Source organism: Marmota marmota, unplaced genomic scaffold (genome assembly GCF_001458135.2).
Source record: "Marmota marmota marmota unplaced genomic scaffold, marMar, whole genome shotgun sequence".
Classification (NCBI taxonomy): Eukaryota; Metazoa; Chordata; class Mammalia; order Rodentia; family Sciuridae; genus Marmota; species Marmota marmota.
Window position 1 is genome coordinate 22,519,383 of NW_026000174.1, and position 22,808 is coordinate 22,542,190.

The 22,808-nt window shown below is 41.9% G+C and overlaps 1 protein-coding gene across 1 annotated transcript in view; it reads right to left on the minus strand.

The window, feature by feature from the left end:
• Window positions 1-5,223: 5,223 nt before the first annotated feature.
• The window catches only part of Dennd5a (DENN domain containing 5A), a 70,998-nt gene continuing 53,413 nt past the window's right edge, over window positions 5,224-22,808 (minus strand). Inside the window, exons 13-23 of the mRNA XM_048787915.1 lie at window positions 19,737-19,821; window positions 17,394-17,478; window positions 16,809-16,937; window positions 12,316-12,437; window positions 11,242-11,387; window positions 10,365-10,483; window positions 9,790-9,971; window positions 9,128-9,210; window positions 8,449-8,572; window positions 7,694-7,862; window positions 5,224-6,261 (exon numbers count right to left, since the gene is read on the minus strand). Of these exons, the coding sequence (XP_048643872.1) occupies window positions 6,078-6,261; window positions 7,694-7,862; window positions 8,449-8,572; window positions 9,128-9,210; window positions 9,790-9,971; window positions 10,365-10,483; window positions 11,242-11,387; window positions 12,316-12,437; window positions 16,809-16,937; window positions 17,394-17,478; window positions 19,737-19,821 (1,428 nt within the window). The 3' untranslated portion in view covers window positions 5,224-6,077. The remainder of the gene's footprint in view (window positions 6,262-7,693; window positions 7,863-8,448; window positions 8,573-9,127; window positions 9,211-9,789; window positions 9,972-10,364; window positions 10,484-11,241; window positions 11,388-12,315; window positions 12,438-16,808; window positions 16,938-17,393; window positions 17,479-19,736; window positions 19,822-22,808) is intronic.

The following is a 22,808-nucleotide window of genomic DNA, read 5'->3' on the forward strand; positions in this document are numbered from 1 at the left end:
CAGCAAATGCTATAATTTCAGTCTTCTTTATGGCTGAATAATACTTCATAACATATTTTTTTTAAATTATAGGTTCTCAGTTGTATAACTGAAATTCTTTTAGAAACCGTACTTTAAAATATATTGTTTGTAACAAAGTTTCATTCATGACCTTGTAATAGTAATAAGTTAATTTCACTAGATTAGGAAGTTATCTTGTAAATTATGCCATTTCCAGATAGATGTTTTCTAGACAGTTAGAGCACATTATTTAGCATTTTACTACACTGAACCACATCCCCTGCCCTATTTTGTATTTTATTTAGAGACAGGGTCTCACTGAGTTGCTTTTGCTGAGGCTAAGTTGACCGAAATAACATGTGATCTGTCAAAGACAGAGGAAAACTATTTTTTTTAAAAAGTGGAGGCTTGGGGAAAGAACGAGATTAGCATACCAAAAAATGTTTAACTGTTTCCCATGATCCTAATTGGTGGTGGAAGTATTAATACTGTTTTTCTGAGGCTGCTCTGTTTATAATGAGGAATAAAGCAGCTATTTAGAAGACATTATAATTCTACCAATCCCTCTGCCCTAGAAAACCATGTTCTCATTGTGGAAAAAAAGAGACAAAGACATAATATGTAAAAGTTAAGTAAAAACTGAACCCTGAATTTGAATCAAATAACACTATACAATCATGGGGTATAAACGTATTTGTATATACACACGCCAACACACATACATTTGCATGTGTATTATTCTAAGATCTTACTATGTATTTAAATATATGTATTTATTATAAAGCTAATTCTAGATAAATATTTCTATAAAATATATGTAAATGTTATACTTAAGTATAATGTAAGCTCTGTCTACTGAACAGACATGATGACCTACCATTATCAAGGAGCATCTCTAGTGTCTGACTATAACCTTAGAATGTCATTTTCTATTTAAAGAAACCAGGACTTTTTGAAGAAATGGTTGATTCCAAGTCTAGGACAGAAAATGTATCAGATGAGCCTAGAATATCTTGAAATACCAGAAAGCAAAGAAGATATCAAAGACCACTAGGGTCATGACAAAACAATTAAGGAGCCAAAGCCAAAGATAAGGAAATGAAGATAGTAATTGCAGTGGTGTGAAACCCACTGAATATGTTTAAATCCATAAGTTCATAATTTTGGGGGAGAGGCAGTCCTGAGAACTGAACCATGAGGCTCTCTAACACTGAGATACATCTCTAGCTCTTTTTATTTTTTATTTTGAGAAAGGATCTCACTAAGCCCAGGCTGGCCTTAAACTTGTGAAACTCCTGCCTCAGCCTCTTGTGATTACGGACATGTGCCACTACACCTGATTCATAATAAAATTTTTTAAATAGTCACCTTCTGAAAATGACAAGGAACCAGTTCAATATCTTAAGAGTTGGGTAAATACACAGAAAGAATTAAGCACTTATCTGCATTTTCTATGTAAACTCTATAGAAAATCAAATAATAGATGAAGAGAAATGTCTCCTTATAAAACCATTCCATCTAATAAATGAAACTAAAATAATAGATTAGAAAATCCCCAAGTGGCAACCTCCAGTTAATAACATTGCACATAGGCATTGAACATCAATGGCTGCTAAGATCAAAAAAAAGTGAAAGGCAGATATGATGTGTTTCCTGATAAATGAGCACACCCGCCACCTGGAGTCACATCAAAAGGATCAAACCTGAGGCAAATTAAGTCTCTGGATCTAACTGCTAATTTCTAGGAAATACAGAGGATAAAGGAGCACATGTTCAAAAATTTTAAAGGATGATATGTATAGGAATGTACATTTTCTTTAAACTTGAATTTAAGAAACTCAAGGAAATGATTACTGTACAAGGCAGGAAATTAGGAGGAAGGCACCTGGAACTGCAATGAGGAACAGGGAACTTGGAAGATTGGAGTGGGACCAGCAAAGTTCTATTCTTCACATAGGTGGTAATTATAAGGGTGCTCACTTCATAATAATTCACTGAGTTCATTTGCTTGCTTGTTTACTTACTAGTCCCTGAAATCTCAGAGTCTGGAAAGCACAAAATAAGAGCAGGTGCAGCAGCTGAGGAAGGCAGGGCTGCTTGCTGAACCAACTGGATATACTTGCTTTACCCAGAGTTGCTGGAGAGGCCTGACTGGGCCCAACATGGAAGGATGCAGTTGACTCAAGTGTCTTTGAAATACTGAATGTATATGCTTTCATATCACATATCATTCCAGAAAGGATTTGCAGCAAATTATAAAACAAAACACAGTTGAAAATGAGACATTCATAGCAGAATCAGCTGTTAGAAGCTGCAGAAAAATAGACAGTCCAGGCAAGTCCTAACTTATAAACCATGTTCACACCCACCTTCTTCTCAGCAACATCTGCTGAAAAGGGTGAAGCACCTCCCCTGATTTGACTGACCCAGGCCACCAACACCCTCACTAAAGTACATAACCCAAGAGCAAGGTGCTGTGTGTCCAAGGGGAAACATGGACCACTGGCGAGTTGTACAAGTTAGACTTATCACCACATATGGGAAAGGTCATTTAACCAACGAGCTTGAGCACTGGTTTATGTAATCAGCTTCTAAAAGTACTCCTGAATTACCTAAAAGATATTTTCCCTGTTCTTCTCAGGTATATGGTCCCTTTATGAAGGGTCTGAAGAGTGAGCAGACCCTGTGGTTACAAACATATGTTGTCAGGGACTTGCTAAGACCACACTCTTTGAGATACAGTGTGCGTGATACCCACACTTACCTCTGTGTTGCCTGGTCCAGCAGCTGTGTGCAGGCCATGGGTTTCCATTCCTCACATCCATCAGACAAGGAGGACCCAGAGCAGCAGCGACACTCATGGGGTCTAAGGATATGATAATGCCATATACTGGTAACATGGTTTAGATTTTTTTTTTTTTTTGGCCTGGAGCATGTGTTTATTCATTGTCAGTGCACATCTCCTGAGCACATGTGTAAGGCCCCTCAAAACCTTTGTCTCTCATCTTGTGGATATGAGGCCTGCAAACCTGTACATCTCCCCAGCTCAGATTCTACTCTGGATTTCCCTAAGCTTCACAACCTGCAGTTACTTTCATATTTCAGGCCTTTGCTCATGCTATTTTCTCAACTGGCAATGTTCACTATTGGAGAGGCCTGACAAGGTCCCACACGGAAGGATGCAGCTGACTCAAGTTCTGTTCCACCCTGAACAGAACTCATCATGGTCAAGACCTCCCTGGTGCCATACTCCCCTACAGCATTTGCCTCTGTGTTCCCTGAGGGTGGCGGTCAGGGTCTGGGTCTGAGTCAACTCTATACCAGGACCTGACACAATAGGGTAACAACTGACACCTTTAGAGCACTTACACACCTGACATGTCCTATCTAGGCAGTTTAATTCTTACAACATCCTTAGGATACAGGCACTATTATCAACCTCATTGTATGGATGAGTACACTGAAGTTTGAGGAAGTTATGTAGCTTGCCCTGGCATGTCATAGTAACAGAATAAGGATTTAACCTAAGTGTATATTCTTAACCACTGTCAATTAATTCATTTACTATTACAGGCAGTGGTTTACCATGTGTGACAGACACTATTTAGTGAACAAAGTGGACCAAAGTCTCACCTTTGAAACACTTACATTTGGAATGAACAAATAATTAGTGTGATGCCTGTTAAGTATTCAGGATTAAAACATAATAAAGGAATAACAAGAAACTGATGGGGCCTAGGGACATAACTCAGTGATAGAATTCTTGTCTAGCATGTGCAAGGCCCTGGGTTCAATCCCCAGCACCTTAAAAAAAAAAAAAAAAAAAAGAGTGACTGATGGAATCACTTGGTCTTTTTGAGTGGTTAGGTTAAGGTCTCCAAGCATATCTGAGCAGAGACCTGAATCAAATAAATGAGTAGTGGTCAATGGAAAAGCCACAGGCTTGGAGTAAAAATGTTCTGGTAACTGTAAACTGTTGTGTGGCTTTGGACAAGTAGCTAAACTTCTCTGAGCCTCAATTACCTCACTTAGACTATCTAGGATAATTTATACTTACCTTATACAGTTGTAAAGAAAGGGGAGAGGTGAGTCTTAAAGCTCCTGGTTTAAGGTAAGCCCAGACCTAGGCCCACAATATACACAGAGACAGCTAAGCCCCATACTGACCTACCTGCCCAGTCAGGAATCTCCCCTTCCTGCTCCAGAAGCACAGTCCACCCTGTCTTACCCACTGGTCTGCAATCTCCAAATGAACTGAAGACTCTGTGGCCTTCAGGTAGCTGGCTCACGCCCCCTGCTGACAGGATATTGCATTGCAGCTCCCCTTGGGCCTCCCTTTTCTCATCTCTTCCAAAAGCCTTCAATGGGTACTCATCACCTGCCAGGCACTGGGATAGATAGAGAAGGACAAGAGGTTCTTTCTTCCCTGTAGGAGTTCACAGTCTATGGGGGAACCCAAAACGAGGCAGTCAAAAGGAGGTGCTAGCATGTAAGAAATTGCAGGACCATAGTGAGGGAGGGGGTTCAGGAAGATTTCATAGTGGGTGACTCCTAAAGTAAACCTTGAACAAAGTTCAGGAAGTTGGTGAGAACAAATTCCAGCAATGAACAGTACCTGCAAAACCAGGGATGCACACAAGAAGACACTGAGTGGTTTGAGGAGCTCTACTTGGTCATGCTATATTTCTGAAGCTTTCTGTCAAAGCAGCTTGGATGAATATAAATGAAGGAAGCTGATTCCCAGGACCCTCATAAAGCTCTTCTACCTGCTATCCCTAGAAAAGCAAACCCTTCTCTCAAGAAAGGGTGTAAACCTTACCCCACCTCCCAATCCAGGGTAGAGAGGGTTCCCTTGTCCTATGTTCCTACATATGGTCTCCTTCACCCTCTCAAGAAATGGCACATCCTGTTTTGATCAAGTAACAATCTTCATAACCCTGGCCAGGTCTTTTCTCTTCTGTGCCTCAGTCTCCTCCCCTATGAAGTGGGAAAATAACCTTATTCATATCTTTCTCAATTAGCCATTTGAATTAACAGCTATGAAAGCTCCTGACACTGCAGGGGGAAGGACTCAAGAGATGTCAGGCCCTTGGGAGCATCCTGGCCTCAAGTCAACTAGTGAAGAGAGGTGATGCACAGGCTGGTCTTCTAAAGCAAATCAAACTGCACCAATCTGCCCATCCACTGCTGGAAAACCCCCATAAAAGTCAGCAATCCATGCCGTTTTATTTCAGGTGTTTTATTAAGTGGGCCATACTGTAGCTGGTTTCTAAGTTGCAAAACAACATAAATTTAACAGTTATAACATAGTCAGTTAGACGGTGACAAGCTTTTTCTTTCCTTAAAAAAAAAGAAAAAGAAAAATACTTAAACACACAATGAAGGGTTAAATAAATAAAGCATAAGAAAAAAGAAAGACTTGTTAAAACATGCTTTTGTTTACTTCTGTGCAACTGTGTGCCAACAAGAAACGTGATTTTCCGCACGATGATAGCACGAAGACACGTTCTGGCATGTCTCCTTCCCAAATAATACTGACCAAAAAAAAAAAAACAAAAACGGTGGGATTGACTCCTCAGTGCTTGCTTAGAGGCACTACTAAAAATCCCTTTGATTGGAGCTTGGGGCTTCCTGCTCAGCACACCTTTGTGTGGCCCACGAAATCCAAATATCCATAATAATGTTAATATAGAAAACATTAGTTTAAAAACGATGTAGAATGGCCTCATTAACGCGGCAGGGCAAGGAAGCAGAACACCCCGCACATGCGCCGGCTCAGTCCAGGAGGCCACAGGCTCCCAGTGCGTGGCCACGCGAGGGAGGGTACCAGCTTCAAAATAAGCAGCACCAACCTCGCTCTCTCTCCCTATCACTCTTTCACATGAAAGTGTGTAAAAAGCAAATCAGCAAATAAACTCTAAAATAGATTATTTTTTTCCAAAAATCCTCTAGTTTTCTTTTTACAGTAAGTGTACATCTCTCTGACCCTGCACAACTTGCTTAGGTCCCTTTGGGAAGAAGGGACAAAGCTGCAGGGAGAGTCTTTCCTGGTCCTGCTGCTGGCTGGTGCTGAGAGGTCAGATGTCAATGCCCTTGACGAGGGAGGTCTCCAGCGTGATGTTGAACTCCTGCAACGTCTGCAGCACACGGATCAAGGAATTGACAAGTGTGTGGTCTTTGATCAGTGCCACATCCTCATACATGTGTGCCGTGATGGGGCAATCAGCCAGCAGGGCAATCCAATGGTGCAGGAGGTGATCTCTGGTGGGCAGGAGTGGTCCAGATGGTCAGAGAAGAAAGAGAAATGGAAGAAAGATGGTGGAAGGCCAACGAGGAACCTTGACAAGTCTGAAGCTGGAGAAGCTGATGGCTCCCCACAGCTCCTTTCTCCTCCCTAATAAGGCTTGCCTCCGCCCGGGGGTTGCCCAGCCCTGGGGTTACCAATCCAATATGACCCAAATTAGCCTTATCATCTGCTCCACCTCCTCTATTTCCCACCCCTCCCTAGAGAACCCCAACAGCAACCAGACACCAGGTTGCAGTCAATACTACTCCCTCCATCTCAGAGCAATCTCTACCAGAACAACTTTTACCATCATGGGCCACTCGAGGGAGGGCACCAGCACTTGGCATGTGCCAGCACTGTTATGAGAGATTTAACCTTCATGACAACCCTAGGACATTGTACCCACTTTACAGATAAAGAAACTGAGGTACAGAGGTTAAATAGTTTGTCCAGTAGTTGATAAGTATCTGTCCTGAGAAGTGAACCTGGTAACTTTGGTTCTGGTTGACAGGTTGGCCTCAAGCAATCCTCCTTCCTCAGCCTCCCAAGTAGTTAGGACTAGAAGCATGTGCCATCATGTCTGGCTAAGTCTATTTTTAACCACTGTGTCAACTTCCTCTTTATGTGGCCTGAACTATGGTCTCAGATTCATTTGGGTTTCATGCTCTCTTACCTGATCTACTGGAATAGCCCTTCACAATCCTGTCCACTACCATATACTCCATCTATGACATCAGACTCATATTATTTCAGAGTATATCATTATTTTCAGAGTATATCAAGGGCCACATAATATACTCCCCTGATTAAACAATGCTTCCTAACATAGGGAGAATATTTCTATGTCCCGGGTTCTCACTGCCTCTAGCCTCCTTTCCACTTTTCTATTACTGCCTTTCCCACATTCTACCTGTTATTTCCTTCCACTAAAGGTGCACCTCAAATACTGACTCCTCCATGAATCTGCCTCTAATCTTTCTCCTCTATATAAGCATATCCTAAGCGGGTACTTCTTTTTTGGATTCTCACAACCTTCTGCTTTTTAAAATTAGGAAAAATGAACTTGCAAATGGCAGAGACCTTGCTTGATTCAGCTTTCTTCCACCACTTTCCATAAGACCTAGCACATTCAAATGTTTACTGAAAGAAAGTACATATATTCTGCTTCAAATGTCCCCAGTGGAGTTTTTTTGAGCCTTTTTTTCCCCCTACCTTCCCTAGTTACACATACTCTCTCCTCCACAGATCCCTACACATACACAGGATACATGAAGGAAATGAATGGCCTTTAGGAAGTTCTCCAATGTAACCTGGGCCCAAGGGTACCCGGGCACTAGCTATTGCCCACCCTCCTGTACCACCTCCAAGGCTGGCTTCTGTGCACTCTGAACCCTGGGGCTGCAGTACCTGGCTCCCAAGCACACCAACATCTGAAACTTGCCATCCTTGCCAATGTTCCGGGGAGTATTATTGATTGCAGTGACAAATCGACAGAAGTTCCGGGCCCTTGTATGCCAGTTTTCCTCAGGGACTACTTCATTCTGCTCCAATGTCTCATAATAGGTTTGTGCTTTTTCTGTGAAGAGGAGAAAAGTTTTCCAATGATAATGATTATCAAAACATATCAAAATATCTTTGTTCTACAGGCCCTCTAAGACAAGTAACTTCGTGAGAACAATGAATGCTCTGATATCACTGATTACATTTCAAAATGATCCTCATTTTTAAAATTTATTTATGTGCCCCTTGATACAAAGATGATCTTTTCCCTAGACTGAAGATAGAACAAAGCTCCAAGGATGGTTTCTTACATGAAAATTCTCCAAGTAGGCACCACACAGAGTTTAGGCTCCAATGCTCTCAACTGGCCCTTTGTATTTAAAGGAGAAAATATGAGAACTCAGAACTAAACCCTACTAAATAACAGATATCTAGAAAGGATCTTCTGTCTAGTTCTCAGGATACACAAGTTCATGAGGAGGGAAGAGGGATGATGTCACGCTCATCAAGAAAAACCAAGGCACACAAACCGATTTTATTACAGAGTGGCCTGATTTGGGTTCTACATCCAGACCCCAGAGGTCAGCACCTATGCTATGTTAGTAAGCAAAGCCCCCCTTCTCTGCAGGCTTTCCCTACTCTCATACCCTAACCCAACTCACCCAGGAAATCCCAAATGAAGACATTTTTGAAGAGCCGAGGTGATTTAAATCCATGCTGGAAAGCTTGTTCCAGGGCTGAGACAAGGCCACACTCTCCACAAAGTAATAATGTCAGACTGCCTCGCTAGGTAAGAAAACAGGGGTGAACAATAGGCTGATCTCATCTGATCTGAACTTCCCTCCCATCACCACCACATCTGCAAACCTACAGCCCAGAGCCAGGAGGGAGACAAGAACTCTGTCCGTTCCCCCAGCACCTGGCACAGTGCCTGGCTCAGGACAGCTCTCAGTGAACACTGTTGAAGGAACAAATGAAAAAAAGGACAATGGATCTGGGTCACATACAAGGAGATTCCCCAATTGGAGGACAAAGCCAGTGTAGTCATCATTTGGGGAGATCCAGGTCAATCCAGAGGCAGACAGGGATAGGCACGGTTTATTAGGGGACCCCAGAGACTCCACTGGGTCATCAGAGTAGAGGGAGAGAAAGAACAACCAGAGGCAAGAACCCCAAAGGAAGGAGTCTGCTGCAGCCCAAACTAGCTGGGACACATATTCTTATAAAACTATGCTATCTATAGCACATGGATCTAGAAGAGCACTACAAGATAACTGCAAAATCAAGATGACTCCATCTTACTCAACATAAAGCCCTGGGGTGAAGGGTAGGAAGGCTCACCTCTTTCTCAGGCTTATGGAAGTGCTTCACAATGCCATTGACTGCCTCTCCGATGGACTCCTGGATCTGCCCAGTGTTGAGCTCTGATAAAAATCAAGCAGACATCCCTAACCAATCTCAGAGGCTGACAGTGTCTTAGCTGACTGAGCAGGAGACTGAGGACATAGGGAGGAGGGCCCATGGGAGAGGCAGGGCAACTGGATCCTGGGAAGCAGACTCTTGCCCACCCAACTTTGCTAAGCTAGCTATTTCCAAAATCTTGGAGAAATCGCTAAAGCTAACACCTTAGAGTTCAGTAACCTATGAAATCTGGTAAAGTTTAATTCCGTTTTACCTTGGGATTTGGGGCAACTAAAAGAGGGCTAAGACTTGGCTGTGTAGCATAGAAACTATGAAAAAGGCCTAAAAGTAGACCCTTCTTCCTCTACAGATCACACACAAATAGTACAGAGCACTCAGAATGGATTCATGAGCTTTCTCTACGCTTTCCAAGCCTCTAAGGACAGTGCCACATACCCCGACAGATTCATGAGAGAAGGGTACCAAAGTTCTGAGGCAGGCTTGTCAGCAGAGGTGGTTCCAGAGGCAGCTGCATAAGCTCCCAGAGATCTGCCCATTCCTAGGTTGGGTAGCATGAGGGCTTAGCCCCTCCTCTTACTTACTGGGCTTGTTGTTGGGTGAGATGGTAACAAGCCTCCGGATGACACTGGGGGACTGCTGCAGCGGTGGGGTCCTGCATGGCCTCTCATCCACCTCGGGTAGAGATGTGAGTAGCTCTCCAACTAGGACCCGTTCCAGGCTTCCATCGTCCATGCCCTTCCCCAACCACCGGCCACACGGGAACCTGAAGGTCAGGCAATGCCTGTCAGAGCTGCCAGCTCCTCCAGTGTCCTTTCCTTTGCTGTTTAGCAAGAGCCATCAACAAAGCTGATTCCTAGAGAAAAGCTATGAACCCAAGCTGGAGACACCCCCAAGGCCCTGGTTTGTCCCAGGGTGTCATCAGAGAAATCACTCGAGTGGCAGAGGTAGCCTGGAACTTGTGGATAGCAATACCATATATTTTCACTTGGAAATCCTCCTTCTGCCTCAAGTACCCGAGACAAAGCCAACAAAAGTTGCCTTGGCCTATCACAATCTCTCAAGGCTCCTTGAGAATGCACACACCCAAGCATCAGAGATAGCCCCTGGTGATCCACCTTGCTCCACCAGTGCAAGGCAGAGCTGAAGGAACACTTACTTGTAAGTATGTCCTGTGGTCTCATTCCTGACCATCACATACTCCACTAGCCATTTGGCATACAGCCCAGAATTATCATGACCAATCTGGACAGTAGTGAGCTTCCCCAAGTTCTGGTACTGTGAAAGAATAGGAAAGATGAAACACGTTAGAAAAATAGAAGGAAAAGTGGCAATTCTCAGAGGCACAGATCTGACTGGCTGCCTGGCCCCTCATCATTTGGAGGGGCAGAGTTCATGAATCCACCTACTGCCTGGTCTGGAAGTATAGTATTATCTCTTGGGTAGCCCATGGCTAAGAAAGAAGATGTTGCCACTTATAAGAACAACAGGGTTCAGAAGGCTCTTTTTTGTTTGTTTTGTCTTGGTACCAGAGATTGAACCCAAGAGCACTTAACCATTGAGCCACATCTCTGGTCCTTTTTTATTTTTTATTTTGAGACAGGGTCTCACTGAGTTGTTTAGGTCCTGAGGCTAGACTCAAACTTGTAATCGTCCTGCCTCAGCCTCCCAAACTGCTGGGATTACAGGAACGTGCCACCACACCCAGCTTGGAAGTAGGTTCTGAGGTCTCTTGAAACATGGGCTCAATAGCTGAAGAACCTGGGGATTTCTTGACACATCAGCCACAGGGAAGTAGGCAAGTCCAGACAAGTAAACACATCCTAGTCAGAGACTGTATGGGCGGGGCATGCTCCCTTTTCTCAGGGCCAACTCTTGATTCCAGCATGAGTTCATCTCAGGATACAGAAGCTGTGCTAATGTGTAAGATTGCAGAGCAGGGCCTCCACAAAACCCTGTAGAAAATACTCCAAAGCAGCTCCTGCAAACCCAGATCTCCATAGAACCTGGGACTGTGGACCCCAGATAGCACATACCTCAAAGGTCATCTCTAGCACGTTCCTGGGAATCTGTAAGATCTGTGTCTCACCCAGTTCTCCTGAGATACAGATCCATGGATTAGCGGTGAACATGGAGCCCCCCAGCTTCTTGCTTGGTACAATCAGAATGTGGTAGGGGATCACTGTATAGGCAAAGTCACAAAGGCATTGAAGGGGATCAGAAATCCCTCCCAGAACACTTCTTAATCTTTCATGAATCCTAATAACAAACATAACAATCTTAGGAGAGGCCACACTGATATTGTATCCCTTTCCCAAGGCAGAGAGGGAAAGAGTTTGCCTCTGGTATTCTAAATTCCAATCTGGTGCTACTTTTGCTAAGCCCACAGTCCTACTCTCTGAGAAGGAAGAGGCAATGGAAACAAGAGTGTGTACTATTGAGGCAGCCGAGGGGCAGGCCAAAGAACTAGCCATGATGCAAATTCAAAGACTACCCCCACCTAGGGAAGAATCCTAGTTTCAGACAGAAAAGGCTCAAAGAGTCTTAGACCATATTGAACTCTTTTCTTTAATCTGAAAATAGGTAGACTGATGTCCACAGCAGGGATGCTGGTCCACCATCTCTGCTCACAGACACATAATGAATTAGGGGCAGAGCCAGCCCATACTGAATGTCCCACTGCCATTTGGATTCCTTCTATTACCTTGGAAAGAGATCTTTCTCCCTTGGACCTGCTCTAAAATCTGTGATGCTAAGTGGCCTCTCAGGCCAGAAATAAAGGGAGACTCTTCATAGTTATGTATATAAGGTAGGAGGTAACCTGTACCTCCACCTCACCCCACTCTACTTTCATTGCCGTAGGCTCCCAGAGCAGTGCCAGGGACAACACTGACCACATGATTGCCAAAAGCACTGCCCTTCTTGGTTCAGAACAAGAACAAGAAGCTTTAGAGAAAGCATAACCTCCAAGAAAGGAGCCGCTCCTCCTAGCAAAAGGCATATAAAAAGTGCAAGGGAAAATATTTCCTTAAAGAGAGGATAGTGAGTATCCAGGGCCAGTGCATAAAAACTGCCTTGAGAAGGCCAATGGGGTGCATGGGGCTACTCACAGATCGTTGTGAAGACATTGGTGAAGCAGAAGTAATCAACAGCATTGAAAGAGAGCAGGTGATAGAGGAACTGCTCCTTCTCATCATCACAGCGCAGGAAGGCATAGCGCTTATACAACTTTCTGTTGGAGAGGAGACAACACATCAGTCCCCAGCCAAAAGAAGGGAAAAGAAGCTAGAATTATTCAGTTCCAGAAACAGTTAAGGGAAGCATATGGTGTCAAGCCTCAAGTTTCTTAGGGTTACTCTATAAAGTTACAAAGCTAGCTGCTTTGTGTAGAGAGTGCTAGAAACAAAGAAAATTAAACACTACCTGTGCCTAAGCGTTGATGTTATAGTGTCAAATATGACAGGTCTTGGAACTCCCCTTCCTTAACTGAGGGCTAGAATAAAATTCCATCAGGGAGGACAAGGTCCTCTCAGGCTTCTAGTTAAGCTGTCACTCCAATGTATGGCATTCGAGTAGCAACAGCAAGAGGTCTGTGATCATCATTCATTACCAGACCTACTCAAACCCTTAGCAGACTTGAGAACCATAACTCAGAACACTACTCTGAATGTGGATGAAAGGCCAGGTCACAGGTGTTAAAGAGCTGTGCAGATCATGTTCTTCTCCACTTTTCAAGCTTTCTCCTTTCATCCACTGCCTATTTATCAAAGGCTACCCTTTGCCTAACATTCCAGGCCTCCTGCAGTTGCACAGCATGATATCCTCCCCAAGTAAAGGGGACACTGAGAGCCAAATGTGCAGACCCTCATCAAAGAGAAATACACAGAGAACAAAGTAGACAACTGTCCTGATTGCCCAGACTGCAATCACCAAGGCCAGAGATGTATGGGATTCAGAAGACCTGTGAGAGTCTGATAGATTTATAAAGCACCTTCAACAGGTAATTCACCATTCAAGGGCTATTTATTACATAGAGGAAGTACCTGCCCTCCAATACAGTCTAAATGAATAAACTGGTAGCCACCATGGTATAAGGTTACCCATAATGAGTAACCAAATAAAAGGCTATTTCTGGGAATTTAAAGAATCATGAGGCCTGGGGTTATAGCTCAGTGGAGAGCATTAGCACATGTGAGGCACTGGGTTCCATCATGAGCACCACATAAAAATAAATAAATAAAATAAAGGTAATGCTTCCATCTACAACTAAAAAACAAACACAACACACAACACACAATAACAAAAAAACACCATGAACTTCAATAGTCAGTCCTGAAAGACTTTCTGGAACAAGAGGGACCTGAGAGACAGTACACATTTAGACAGGTATTATTGTACAGGATGAAGGACAGGAATGGAACCAGTTTGGCTAGAGTTGAGGGTTTAGGGATGTGATCTGTTAGCAGTAAAGCTGAAAAGTTAAGCTATGGTCAAATGAAGAGTCTAAATTTTCAGGCTAAAGACTTTGCAATTTTCTCTGTTTAGTAATGGGGTTTCTGCAATTTGCCCTAGACAGTAAAGGTAGAGCCATGATCAACTTTAGGAAACTTAAAGTTTGTTCAGGTGAAGGGTGAAAAAAGCATAAAAGGATAAAATAAGGCATTGCAGAGGCTAAGTCCTGGAGACCTGTATGTGGAAGGTAAAAACAAAGTCAAAAACTGACTCCAAATTTGGAATGTATGTAGGGAGGAGTCGGGGAAGAAAGTTCAGAAAGGACAGTGATGACATTAACAAAAATTGGAGAGAAAAGCAGTTACAGTGAATCTTGCTTTTGTTCTGAGCCACAACCAAGATATCTGAATGGAAATAAAAGTAGGATTGAAGCCAGGTGTGGTATACATGCCTGTAATCCCAGCTACCTGTCTGAGGCCAGCCTGGGCAATTTAGTGAGACCCTGTTTCAAAATAAAAGACAAAAAAAGGGCTAGAGTTATAGCTCAGTGGTAGAGTGCCCCTGGGTTCAATCCCCAGTACTGAAAGGCTAAGGGTGGGGGAAGGACTCCAAATAATCATCAGAAATAGAAGTTTCAGAAGTGGTAGTCACCCGCTTAGAGGTGACAGAAGTGATGAGAACAGGTGAGATCACCAAGTGAGAGAGTGCACACAAGTGAGTCAGTGACAAAGAAAGGGCATGTGTGCAGAGACTCGAGGACTATGGAAGCCAACACCCTGGAAAGAGTAAGGAGAGAAAAGGCTGAAGATTTAAGCAAACTCAGGTGAAAAGTCAGAGAATACAGGACAGAGGATGCTATGTGTATGGATATGGTCTGAGTGTGTCCCCTAAAGTTTCATGTGCTGGAATCTTGATCCCCAGTGTGGTGATGCCAATGTGGCACAATCTTTAAGAGACAGGGCTTAATGGAAGGTAATCAGGTCACAGGGGCATCAACCTCAGAAGGGATTAATACTGGTCTCATGAAGGAAGTAAGTTCTCATGAGAGCGGAATGTTATAAAGCAAGGCTATCCCATGCACTGCATCCCTTCTACATGCAGCCATTTCCTTTTCCATTTTTCCACCATGTTATGACACAGCCAGGGAAGCCCTTACACAGAACAGGCCTCCTGATCTTGGACTCTTAGCTTCCCAAACTATGAGCTAAATAAACCTCTTTTTATAAAATATCTAGAGTCAAATATTCTGTGCCTTTTCTCTTTCCTTGTCCCCCAAAGTGCAATCAGTAGAAGCAAAACTCTCCTCATTTTTTACTCAATGAAAGAGAACAGGGTTTAGAATATTGGGTAATAAGATACTATGTATTGCATTAAGTGCAGACTTATCTCCCCTGACAGCTACAGCAAAAAAAAAAAACTTCCTTGCCAAAGTCTGCACCCAGCTTCCTGTTGATGAGATCCTTAAGTTCATAGCCCTGGACCTATCCATGTCTGGACTTCATAAAGTTCTTGTGCTTGACCCCCTCCCAGCTGTCTCTTTGCCCCATCCTCCTGCTGACTACAGTTTTCCCAATAGACAACTCCCACACTGGTCTACAGTAATGACTCCCTATCTGGCCCTGGTGCCTACGTGACTACAATGGCAGATCTTCCCCAGGACACAAACTGTCTTCTAGAATCTGGTGTGCAAACATTTCCCTTCCAAATGGTAAGCTTACCTGTTCACTTGTTTTCTCTCAGTTGTCCTCCTGATCTTCAATTCTTATTTTTATTTATTTATTTATTTGGTACCAGGGATTATTTATTTATTTTTTGGTACCAGGGATTGATCCCAACCCTTCTTATTTTATTTTGAGACAGGGTCTTGCTAAGTTGCTTAGGCCCTTATTAAGTTGCTGAGGCTGGCCTCAAACTTGCAGTCCTCCTGCCTCAGCCTTTTGAGCCACTGGGATTATAGGCATGCACCACCATACCCAGTCCAATCTTCAAATTTTATTCCTAAACATTATTTTGTCCCTTTAGAGAGTCAAAAGAATTGCTCCTTCCCAACTTAACCTATCAAGGTTTTAAACCTGGTTTCTTTCAATGATTTACACACATAATAAACAGTTCAAGATATATTATTCATTTAATAAAACAGATCTTCAAATTTAATCAATTTGCTTACACAAAATTTCTCCAAGGTCTACTCCTCTGCGATATCGTTCATAAAAATCACATAATAAAGGACACCTTGAGAGGATGCTTAAGGGGGAAAAAAAAAAAAAAGACCCAACAGGCTTGCCAATGAAAAAGAGCCAAATATATCTAGAAATCAGGGATGATGAAACCAGTGAGACAGTCATCAAGGAAAGATGGAGGGGCTGGGGATGTGGCTCAAGTGGTAGCACGCTCGCCTGGCATGCGTGCGGCCCGGGTTTGATCCTCAGCACCACATACAAACGAAGATGTTGTGTCCGCCGAAAACTAAAAAATAAATATAAAAAAAAGAAAGATGGAAAAGGAAGGACAGCCTTTCTCCCCTCTTCCTCTAATATCTAGGGTACAGGGGAAAAAATGCAGGGGATTAAAAAAGAAAATCAAGAGAAAGAACTGCAGGTTTAATTGCTCCTGGGAAAGTGAGAGCCTTGGTCACCCTCCCTCTTTCTGGATAGAAGGTGTGGAGGAAGAAATTCCCGAGTGTTATCTGAAAGTCCCTTTTAAGCTCCTGCAAGACTCAGAAACCAAACAGGAAGAACAAAGAACTGGTTGCTTTGGGCTGAACTTGGGCTCAGGAGAGAATAAGAGATAAGAGAAGTTTCCTTTTAATTCTCTAATCCTTTGCTCCTCAGGACAGAAGACAAAGGAAAAAAACCTTATATTAAGAGTTAATACATGTCACCTGAAGAAAGAAGAATACCTCATCCTTTTTGTTACCTCTTTAAGAAAGCTAGTTGTAGGCATGAAGATTGAGAATAAAGGGAAAAGAGAGCAGAAATACTTTTCTACAGATAAAGATGGAGAAGAATAATGCAAAAATTTCATAGGCAAGCCGAGTTTAGTTGAATGCAGCAGAAATGACATATTGAACACTCCCCTGTTCCATAGTGGGGTTTCCAATCTCTCCCACCTTTCCTGGTTAATCTGGTTCTATTCTGTGGAGTGACCTTACTTGGTGAGCTCGTGGTCTGAAAGAAGCTGCTTCAGGTGTCTGGAAAGTAATTTTTTTTCCATGGACAGTCGCACCCATGCTCTGGCCTTTCCCACATCAGTCTTGATTTCTCCAATGTTCTGGATGTGCCTAAAGGGGAAATAAAAAAAGGAAGTGGAGGGTGGAGCAGGAGATGGACTCACTGCCAATATCTCACATGTAAAGCCAAAGGATTCTGGTAAGGAAGCTTTATCCCATCCCGGGAGACTCCATCTCTCTTATTCTTCAAATTGGGGCAACCATGTGGATTTACCAGGCAGGATCATCATAATTTTGTGGGGAAAAAAAAGAATAGCCCTCAAAAAAAAAGGGGTGGGGGGTAACCCTGGAACCTTGACATACTCTCCTGCATCTGGAATAGTTCTCAAAAAATGCCAGAAAACCAAACAGTTCAAATGTATCATGAAGCACAAGATCAATAAGGAGGGATTCCTGGATAGCTGAGATGCTGTAATAGCCACTGAGATTCTGTTATCTAAGATGGACACCTAAGCAACAACTGAAAACAGGATTTTAGTGGTTTATTACATGTGAGCCCAGACTGACCTCATATCCTGAATCAGGGAGATTCTCAGGGGAGACATGACTGAGCTGGCATCAGACTTCCTCCGTTCTGAATCAAGAAGTATTCCTAGAACAACAAAGTTGGTTATGTCCAAAGACATCTGAATATCCAAATAGGTAAATTATTCTCCTTCATCTCAAATCACAAATTAATCTTTCTTTTTTTCTTTTATTTTTTGTACTGGAGATTGAACCCAAGGTGTTTTACCACTGAGCTAAATCCCCAGCTCTTTTTTTTTTTTTTTTTTTTTGAGACAGCACCTTGCTATATCACTAAGGGTCTCGCTAAGTTGCTGAAGCTAACCTCAAACTTGGGATCTTCCTGCCTCAAGCCTCCTGAGTTGTTGGATTACAAGTGTAAACCACTTTGTCTGGCTCAAACCACAAATTTCTATGGGAAACAGATGGTTAATTGGTAATGCCTTAAGAAATCATTTCACCTTAAATGACAAATTGTTTTGACCAGACAAAAATGTGTCTAATAAATTGCCTCCACCGTTATTTTGGGGGAAAAAAGAGCTCATAAATATTTGTTAGGTTCCCACTAGAGATCAGATTTTATATTTTATGCATATTATTCAATTCTCTATTAACTAATAATACAGCCAAAGAAGATATCACTAAATAGCGGAAGAAACTAAAGTTCAGAGAAGTTAGCTGCTTTGCCTCGGTCACCAAGTAACAAAGTCAGGATTGGAACACACATCTCCTGGCTCCTAATCACTCATCATAATCCATGGAAGCAGTGCTTCCACTTGAAGCTACCACTCATGTCATGTTCTGGCTTCAAAATACAGCCAAGAGAAGGTGTCAAGCACCTGTTGCCAAATATTTATGCCCTCTAGGAGAAGAGAAGCTATAACACCTTCATGTTTGACCCAGTGTTTAAAACTTAGTGGTTTCCTTTTCTTCTTCCTTCCCTTCCTCCTTCTCTCACTTCCTTCTTTTCTTTCTTCCTGTCTTTTCTGTACTAGGACTTGAACCCAGGGGCACTCCACCACTGTGCTACTTCCTTATTCCCAGTACTTATTATTTTGAGACAGAGTTTCACTAAAATGGCCACTAGCTAAATCTCAGTATGGGTATACTGTATGAGTATACTGTATCTTGTTAAATTACTGAGGGTCTCACCAAGTTGCTGAGGCTAGCCTCCAACTTGGGATCCTCCTGCCTCAGTCCCCTGAGTCACTGGGATTATAGATGTGTGTCACCACAACCAGCTAAAAATTAGTGTTTTCATCACCAAATTGTTCAGAACTTTTGGCTATAGTTTATACCTTAGCAATAACTTGTACAGCTTTCCCAAGATGACTCTTTGCTCTCATATCCAGAAAGCAGACCAAAAAAAATTCTCATAAGGCTACCTAGGGAACTCTTGTTCCTGGTTTTCAGTCAATTATCTGCCCACATTCAGTTCAAGGGTGAAGAGTTGTCCATTTTTCACCCCATTTAACTGATCTTTATCATTAAATTAAGACTATCAAAGAAAAGTAAAGAAACTCTAGTGAAAGAGGGGAAAACAAAACATAGTGCCAAGGTGACATGCATCCAAGAAGTAGGAGAGAGACTGTTCTGGAAGAGGTACTGTAGGATGATATAAAGAACACTAGACCAGAAAACAAGAGGTCTGGCTCCTAATCTGGCCTCTTCTATTTATTTACTGCATGATCTTAAGTAAACTCAATTCCCTTCTGGACCCCAGTTTTTTCTCATAAAATAAAGGGCCTGGACTATATAATGTCTATAGTCCCTACAAACTTGACATTTTTATTAAACTAGAAACAGAAAGGAAGAATAAAAGATTATGTACACCAGGGTGTTGACTTTCAGTTCTAAGGAAGGACACTGACTTAATAGGAATGATAATCTCAATGTACATGTCAGAGAAATAAAAGACTCTAAAAACCACTTCCTCCAAATATAGGACACCAGCACTTCAGTAAAACCTCAATTCATTCTAAGCCTGGCCTCTTGCTGTTTAATTTTTCTGTCGCTGATCAAAAGGGTGTAGAAGACCTGGGGCTATAGCTCAGTAGCAGAGCACTTGCTTAGCATGTATGAGGCACTGGGTTCAATCCTTAGCACCACATAAAAATAAATAAATTTTAAAAAATAATTTTTTAAAAAGGGTAAAGGAACATACAATGAAAGCAAACCCCATGGCTTTGGTATGTTCTGTGGTTCTGGGAAGTCTGATGGATCCATATAAAAAGAGCAAAGGTTTCACTGGTCTTAAACAGTTGGCTACAGATGATCGATCACTCCAGTGAGGGGTCGGAAAGTGGATGAAGAGATTTTACCACAATGGTGCAGAGAACAACTTACCTGAGGTACTGAGGCTTCCTGATGTGAGTTTTCTCTGCCGGTTTTCCTGATAATGTAACAGGTGAGACCATAATGCTGATTTCCCCTGGAATTAATGTAAGGGACCTGTTAGTTCAGTTTTTAGAGGTTGAGGATTCCAACATATACATACAGGCTTTTGCTAAAAAGGATCTTTACAGTGCTGGGTGTGGTGATGGACACCTGTAATTCCAGCTAAAATGGAGATTAAGGCAGGAGGATAGCAAGCTCAAAGCCAACCTCAGCAGCTTGGCAAGACCTTCTCCCAAAATGAAAAATAAAAAGGGTATACATCAGTGGTAGAATGTCCCTGAGTTCAATCCCCAGTATTGGGAGTTGGGGGGATATCTGTACTATTTCTTGTTTCAAATCCCAATATCCCCAAACACAATGTATACACATATATCCCCTTACTAAAAACCCAGGAGAAACAAAAGAATAAAAGGGAACAGAAAAAGGAAACTCCCCCATTAAGAACAGAAAGGAAATGCCCAAGAGAGCCTGGGAAGGGACCAGTGGATAAGAAAGAAAATAAAAAGGTTAATAACCTGTGAACCTCTAAATGATTTCTTAGTTGAAGGTCAGCCTGGGCAGAGCATGATGGTTTATGCACAGAACATACATCCAGAGAATGAGATTTTGTGATAGCTTCTGAATTTCCTGCCCTTACTGCAGACTGGAGATAATAAGTCACCACTATGATGAGGATTTACTATTGAAGGTATAGTTGAAGAAATTTGCAGGAAGGTAGACTAGCTCTTAAGTGCAAGGTTGAAATCAACTATGGTTAATATAATGATTCCTCAGGTTCCCAAGTAGCTGGAATTACAGGCATGTATCACTACATCTGGCTTTTTTCCCCTCTTTTGTAAAGGGGTTGCTGGGGACTTCAAGGTTCAATACAGCCTGATTGTTGTAGGAATATGGCCATGCATTATACAGCACAAGACTCTTTTAAGAGTTCCTTAAGCACGAAAAGATGAGAACCCTTTTGCATAGATCAGTTCCCAGCAGCTACAAACAGCAGCTACAAATGACAGCAGCCTCAAAAACCAGTATGAAAAACCAAACTTCACCTCTAATTGCCAGAAAAACACACTAGAGATGAAAGCTCATCTCTTTCACTAAAAGACAAGAGAGTGGTGAGGATAACAGAGGTTTTATGAGATTTGCTGCAGGCACCACTGCATGCAAGCAGACAAGGCTGATAATGAAATTTTAAGAGATCAGCAGTAAACATTGCTATTTGGGTTCTCTACTTTCTAAGCAGGTAATATGAGTAATTGCTCAGTAAGATGCCCCCAAACATATCACCCTCTAAGACTGAATTTAGTCATCATCTGGATGCATAATGGAGGAGAGAAAGGAATTGGATGTGACCTCTGGACCAGAACATAAGTGAAGAATGCTTTAGCAGGAGGAAGGTGGTCTATACACAGGCTAGCAAAATAAAGAACTAAGGAGAGCACGTTGGTACAAATCCAACCGAGTAAATTTCCAGCTGAACAATTATCACTGAGAACATAAATGTCCTCCCACCAAGCACAAACCACCACTTTCCTCTGGTAGTAGCATCATTGCTTCATGTTTGGAGTTCCAGGGCTAGGACTCAACAAAATGGAACCACAACTATAAAGTCCCTATTATTTTGCATTTGTTTTCTTACCATCTACCAAAATGAGAGAGGAATCAAAAGGACTCCAAAAGAAATGAGTAATGCTAGAAGAATTCTTGCAGAATATGCTACAAAGCCTCAGAGGACAGGTTTAGAACAAGTAGTGATAAGGTACTATTTCCCCCTCCTTTTTTTTTTTTTTTTTTGTATCAGGGATTGAACCAAGGGGTGCTTAGCCATTGAACCATATCCCCAACCCTTTTTTATATTTTATTTAGAGACAGGGTCTCGCTGAGTCACTAAGTGCCTCACTAAGCTGCTGAGGCTGGCTTTGAACTCTTAATCTTCCTGCCTCAACCTCCCAGGTTGCTAAGATTACAGGTGTTTGCCACCACACCTAGCTTGATAAAGTACTGTTTTCTAAAATGTAGGAAAAAGCCTAACTCTCTAGAGATTTTTATGGTAAATATTAAAAGTTTTTGAGGTTATATGTTTTATTAAAAATCTGGAAGAGATGAAAATAAAAGGATTATATGTACTCTATTCACTTGTTACAGAAGTAAAAAACCAAATGCTTCATAACAACAGCTATCATGTGTAGCATGCTCATCACAGGCCAGGTTCTTATTTTTTATTACATATAATTATCACAACAACCCTGGAAGGCAGGTTTTGTTAACTATATACCTCTTGGGGGTTTGGAGAAGAAGCTTACAAATTGCATATCACTTACTTAAAGTCATTTAGTCAATCTACGATTCAAACCCAAGCCTTACTGACTCAGTTGTTCAAATTGTCACTACTATACTACAAGAACCCTCAAAATTTTAGGAATTCACTACACAGTTTTTTTAATATTTAAAAAATTCCATGATCACAATATTATAATACTGAAAAAAAAACAGAAAAAAAAATTAAATGACCAACAATGGATACAGAGTAATTAAAACAGACTTTAGAATAACTAAAACATTTTCAGAGAACCTCCCAGATACTGGGCTCTGAGTTTAGTGCCTCTTTTTTTTTTTAAGATGTTGATGGACCTTTATTTTATTCATTTATTTATATGCAGTGCTGAGAATTGAACCCAGTGCTCATACATACTAGGCAAGTGCTCTACCACTGAGCCACAACCCTAACCCTGAGCTTAGTGCTTTTTAATTACCTTATCAAATCCTTATAAGAATCCTACAAAGGTGGGCATTTTTAAAACTCTATTGCACATAAGAGAAAATAGGCTTAGAGAAGTTAGGTACCTTGCTCAGTTTCATAAAGTATTAAGTAGGAATTATACTTCAAACCCAGCTCTGATTTATTGTCTTAAATATAGCTCTTAAATACATAATTATCACCTAAAAATGGTTGGGATGTGGTAAAGATATGAGGTGAAAAAAAATCAAGTGTAAAATTAGGGCCAGGCAAGGTGGCACACGCCTAAA